At 31.4% G+C, this 6,312-nt stretch overlaps 1 protein-coding gene across 2 annotated transcripts; it reads right to left on the bottom strand.

Moving 5' to 3' along the window:
- Positions 1 to 318: 318 nt before the first annotated feature.
- On the bottom strand, positions 319 to 5,954 carry LOC139503708 (transcription factor Sp5-like). 2 transcript variants are annotated; one of them, XM_071293559.1, is made up of 2 exons: positions 5,796 to 5,954; positions 319 to 1,455 (listed from the first exon to the last, which is right to left on the bottom strand). In XM_071293559.1, the coding sequence occupies exon 2, from the start codon at positions 1,402 to 1,404 to the stop codon at positions 409 to 411; it is 996 nt and encodes a 331-aa protein (XP_071149660.1). In that variant the 5' UTR covers positions 1,405 to 1,455; positions 5,796 to 5,954; the 3' UTR covers positions 319 to 408. The 2 variants fall into 2 exon arrangements, with proteins under 2 accessions (XP_071149660.1, XP_071149659.1); XM_071293558.1 differs by lacking the exon at positions 5,796 to 5,954 and adding an exon at positions 5,592 to 5,770.
- Positions 5,955 to 6,312: the final 358 nt, after the last annotated feature.

Raw genomic sequence — 6,312 nt, 5'->3', positions numbered from 1 at the left:
ATGTGCCTATACAAAGTCAGGAGCCTGTAATTCAGTGGTTGTCGTTTGTTTAAGAGTTACATATTTGTTTTTCGTTCTATTTTTGTACATAAAAAAGTCCGTTAGTTTTCTCGTTTGATTTTTTTAACATTGTTATTTCGGGGCCTTTTGTAGCTTACTATGCGGTATGGGCTTTGTTGAAGGCCGTACGGTGACCTAAAGTTGTTAATTTCGATGTCATTTTGGTCTCTTGTGGAGAGTTGTCTAAGTGGCAATCATACCACATCTTCTTTTTTATAGGTTGCCTAAAATAATATTGAAAATGATTTCTTTAAAGTTTATATAAATAAATATTTATTAAAAAACAAAACAGCAGTATAAAAGCACTAATTTCCATAAAGCACTTTTGTAAGAGACTATTTTCACTTTTCAAGATGAGATATCGACACTGTCGTCGAAACTGTCGGATTCATCATCGATGCCATCCACATCAACATCTTCGTCTTCTGATTGGTCTCTTTCAACTTCCGTTTCTTGATCTTTTACGCGTTTTGTATCGTGTGTTTTTAAATGTTTACTCAAATGATCACTCCTCATAAATCGTTTACCACATTCTTTACAGCCAAATCTCTTTTCACCCGTATGAGTTCGCAAATGTCGTTGAAGTTCGTCAGATCTTGTGAAACTTTTCCCACAAAATAACCAGTTACAGACGAATGGACGTTCCCCAGAATGCCATCGTAAATGTGCTTTTAAATGTGACGTTTTACCATAAACCTTTCCACATCCGGGTATGTGACAAATATGTTGTTTCTTTTTAGAAGGGTTATCAGATCCTTTAGAGTTTTGACAGTTTGGACACCTGCAGCGACGACACCGTCGGGTCGGTGCTATTATAGGCCGGACATTTTGTAGCATAGTAGCAAGCTGATTTCGGTATTGTATGTCCCCTATTCTACCTGACACAGCCATCTCAGACGCTCCAAAAAGTTTTATTTCCGGTAACTGAGTTTGGGGAGACTGCACGCTCCACCACGGTATTTCAGCTTCCGTTGCAGCTGGTGGCGACATTTGTTGTGAAGATATCGACATTCCAGGTGATGGCAACGGTGTCATTTGTGGTGATCGTAACAAAACATTAGAAGTCGGATGACTAATTTGACCTCTTGTTGCAATCATGTTTTCATGGCGCATCCGCGCTTGGTGCATTTCATAACTAAAATGTTCCCTTTGTAATTGCATTTCTCTTTGGATTTTCATATCGTGATAGTTTTGTGAGTTGATTTGTTGGGTGAGCTGATGTAATGGCGGTCTCATTTGTGATGTCATTTCCGGTAAACTATTACATTGCCAGTTTGTTTGCATACTATTCGGTGTTGGTTGTACAAGTCTTTGATCACAATTAATCCGTTGGGGAGGAGGCATATCAGCACATAAATAACGAAGTTCACTTCCAAAATTGTCTGCTACATGGCTCTGAAATTTATAAAAAAAAAATTAAATAAATTGCTCGATGAAGTACTAGTAAACTAAACAATATTATGAAAAACAAAATGTCCAATAAAATATTCGATAGGTGATTATTTGTTAAACGGCCAGTGGCAAATATTTCATGAATATTCAGAACGAAAAAACACAGCAGTAGTATACTTAGTTATACCGTACTGGCATGACTGGTTTTGCCGAGATGATTGGTGGCATATTTAGGACTGTCGCAGGAAAATTATGTATGGACAGATTGATGTAAAGCTTGTATTGGCGTATATTGCTTGCATTAAAAATCAAGAACATGTGAAGATGTTAATAGAAGCATGCCTTGTTAAAAATCGACACGCAGAGTCGTATTTTCATCCATATATATGTAATGTTCAGAAGGAGAAATGTCACCCAACCTATCTACACAGTATTCTGACATTGAAAAAAAACCTTAAACACTAACATCGTGCTTAGTGGAGAAGCAGCAAATTATACTATGTGTAGTCCGAGTTGTGGTCGGAAAAGAGGCGAATAGTCGTAATAGAGGATAGCAGGCTGACACATGACCTCCTATGGGTTTTTTTAAAGAAGGATGTGTTATACAAGGACAGAATCAACATATCCTAGATGTAAGAAAAACAAAAATAATAAATAACAATATTTCTCCTAATCATTTTATACAAAGCAATCTTTCTTTGAAGGAATATTTGATATTGTGAAAGTTCAAAAAGATATACTTTAAATCGACTCGATCTAACATTGAATATTATCTCGTTTATTGAATTTCATTGAAGTCTCGAATTTCAAACTTGATACCATCCGAATTTAGAATTTAGAATCAGAATTTGCAGGTCGCATTTCAGTTGATTGTGAAGTCGTCAATATCTATCCCTCTTGCTTAACCCCACCACATACCCCTGGGCCCTCATCACCGACACTTTTTCAATTTTCTTTCGAAATTCGTTAGTTTTCTCGTTTGAATTATTGTACATTGTCATTTTGGGGCCTTTTATATCTGACTATGCGGTATTGGCATTGCTCATTGTTGAAGGCCGTACGGTTACCTATAGTTGTTAATTTCTGTATCATTGGAATCTTGTGGTGAATTGTTTCTTTGGCAATCATACCACATCTTCTTTTTTTATATTAGATGAAAAGTACAATGGAATAGAAATGAAATGTGTATAAGTATTTCAGCAAGTGTGTCCTCCTGAATAAAATTAAAATTGTTTTTTTGTTCCTGTTTATATTGTACATTTATGTTTATTTATAATATAAAAGATATATTATATACTGTTTTGAATTAAGGAGATCAGGTATGAACACGGACACAAAGTCAAGTAAATAATTTGAGAATTAATACATATACATGTATAATGTAATTTTATTATTCTTTTATTCACAATATACATGATATATACAATGTATGTGGTTTTTAGCTTGATTCTGACCAATGCTTATATTCCAAATATATATGTATATGCCTCTATTGTTGTTGTTACCAATTATGTAAATCAATTGTATCTGATTTTATGCCCTTTATGGGCCCTGTAATTTGGGAAATAAAAATATTCTATTCTATTCTATTCTATAGTTGATAATTTTGTTTAATTACTTTGATCAATCTATTTTATCTAAAATATCTCATGTATTATTTTCTCTCGCATGTATTATTTTTTTAAGTAAAAAGGTTTACCATGGAATCAAGTGTCAATATTAATACGTTATATTTTTTATCGTAAAAGCGAAATGTTTTAATACAAATATTTATGACTGTGTGTGGTCCAGAATCTTTTAAAGGAGAAAACAATAGTAATTCAACTTCTAAAAGCGTATATGTGTTTTTGATATATTAATCTAAATTTTAACGATTTCGATAATGATGACAAATTCATTTTTCTAACGTCACATGACTTTATACAACTATTTTTAACATAAATGTTTCATCTCAGAAAATATATATATTATGTATAGTAGAAAATTTATATATATTAATTTATTGATTTGTACTTTTTTAAGACTGTGCATGGATGTTTATTGGATTTGAAAAAAAGGTTACAATATATGTGATTTTCTTCTAAAATATTGATTGTTAGTTGCTTAACGTCCAGTGGCAAATATTCCATGCAAGTTCGGGTCTTTTGAAATAAAGATAAAATAAATCACAATTTTAACGTTTACCTCGCTGTGTTAAAATGCTCACATTCAATAATTACTCTTTGGTTGTATAACAGGTGCGATTTCACGCGAGATTTCACGCTGTGTTTTCACACTTAATATAAATGATATTATTTATTCGACACCATTTTACCAAAGGCATATTTACAAACATTTAGCTCAACTGTTGGGTTTCAATTAGGTTTCTTACGTTTATATAAAGATAACCTCTAGGGGTATAAGGTCCCACTTTGATGTTTAGGAGCTAGGCAAGATTGATATTTAGTTGAATGAGTTATAACAAAATGTGTCTAAAATTTATAAATTCCGTCGAACTGTTTTATCACACTAAACAGCGATGTGAAAATTTAATCATTTTCCAATATTAATATGCATGGAGTTTATTGATAAATAAGTCATATAGGTAAATCATATATCATATACTATAAAACCTTGACTAGATGTTTAATTGTCTGTTTCCAAAATATCGTGTATTAGACATTTTGTACTTTTATATAATTTGAATAATAATTTAGGGAGAAAATCAAGGGCACTCTTTTTGTTGGGAAAAATTGTTCATTATTTGGGGAATCACTGGATCGGGCCCCCTCTTAAGCATTCAGTGCCCCTACCCCCTTATTCATGAAAATGTATGGGTCCGCCAATAAATAGATACAACATTACATATCAATAGAACCCTACACCATTGCTCAATAATAAAATAACAACACATAGATTATTTTGCATTCTTATCATTTTTCAAAAAGATACACAATTTATATTGTCTTCAATCTTATTGAAAAAGTCCAAAACAAAAAATTAGATGCAATCTTTAATATATATATTACCCTTATTTAGTTTTAACCTGTTATATAGTATGATATAAAGCTCAAATTAATTTAGAGCTTTAAATGACTGATCTAAAACTTTCTATATGATGCAGTTTATACAAATAGTTTTAATGTGGCAATTTTTTTTAGTGGTCTGGTACGTATTTTTTATTTATATGTATATATATATATTTACCCAAAAACAGAATGTTAAATCAGATTAATGATATTTTTTTCTTTTGAAAAAATTATTAGTTCTTCAATTATCATATTTTGCCAAAGCATCAAGTAAAATACCGCACAAAATTTATTGCTAAAATAATGAGAAAACAGAATGAATTAATTTAACATTACATTTATTAATGCAGCCTTCTGTAAAATTTGTTTTACTGATACTCGTTGTAATAAAACAATTAGTATTCTATAATAATCATTCAACAGGGTCGCGCGACGATTATGTCATGTAACGTCACGCGCGGTTGTGTCATTTAACGTCACGAGCAATGATGTCATAACATACTAATGTCACGCGCTTTGTTAAATAATACTTAATTATTCTTGAATTCTTGACAAGTTATAAAGCAATTTTTCATATTAATTTTTAAAAATACAATAAATGATTATTTTTTTATGGGTGTAGCTACTTCGTTTGGGTTATTTAACCATTTACACCCGACACCACCTCCAAACAATTATCAGAAACCCTACAAACAATTAATTAATCAATCAAAACAAAGTAATTGTATTCTTAAAACCTGAGACTACTATAACACACTGTTAAAACGAAACAATCAATTAAAAGATGGTAATCAATTAAAAATTTAAAATTTAAAAGTTTTCAATATTTTTATTTTGTTTAAAAAATGAATTAAACTGATTGATCCATAAGTAGTGCTATATATTTTTATACGAACACGAATATTTTTAATAGCATTACAAAGTGAAAAAGTTCATCAACTTGCTATTTTGTTTTTAAAAAGTAATGTACATGTTATTGTAGATAAACAGTAAACCCCTATTAAAGAACTACAATTATAATTCATTAAAGTGTCATTATACAGGTAATAAGCAGATCCATACTAAAGAACTACAATTAATATCCATATTAATTAATATTATAATACGTTTAGTAAATATTTCAAATCTTACCGGAAAATAATGGAGAGCTTGAGGAGTAGCAATAACCGTCGCCATCATTTATAATTACTCCAACTATTCATCAGACATCTAAATACCGAAGTGTGATTTTTGGCAATATACAACGACATTAAATGTGTAATAGCTCGTTAAAACGTATATTCCCCTCCCAAAACTCCGCATTTTTCTCATGAAATAGTGTATTAAACTTATTACCTTAGATCTTCCGTCAACCAATCGTATCGTGTTATTATCGCTTTGATGTTTACCGCCGGCCAATTGTAATCAATATTAAGGAGGGTTTTAGGATATTAAATCCTTTCAGCCCATATGCTTCTTAAGAAAGATTGTTGACACGTATAATAGCAGCGATTATGTATTGTTATTTCTGAGGTTGTCCGGGGCGGGGAACTAATCGCCTCGCGGCCAGTTTACACATACAAATAATTGGATCTAAAACATCAAAGGAATTTACCGACACTTTATTCAGGTGTAAAAGGCACGTGGTATATCTTTCATTTACCTGTTCAAATCTTGATTCTTTTGAGGTTTGTATATAAGATATCCGATTGATGAAGTTTGTTAAATGTTACTTGATAAAGTGTATATCTGAGGATACGTAAGTTAGATACGTACTTTGAGTGAAGGAATTACCGACTCAATCTTTGTTGTTATATATTACGGTATAGTGGAGATGAAATTCCATATTAGTGTCTCATTTCAAACCATCTAT

This window comes from Mytilus edulis, chromosome 14, assembly GCF_963676685.1.
Source record: "Mytilus edulis chromosome 14, xbMytEdul2.2, whole genome shotgun sequence".
NCBI classification, from domain to species: domain Eukaryota; kingdom Metazoa; phylum Mollusca; class Bivalvia; order Mytilida; family Mytilidae; genus Mytilus; species Mytilus edulis.
This window is presented reverse-complemented; position numbering and strand designations above follow the sequence as displayed.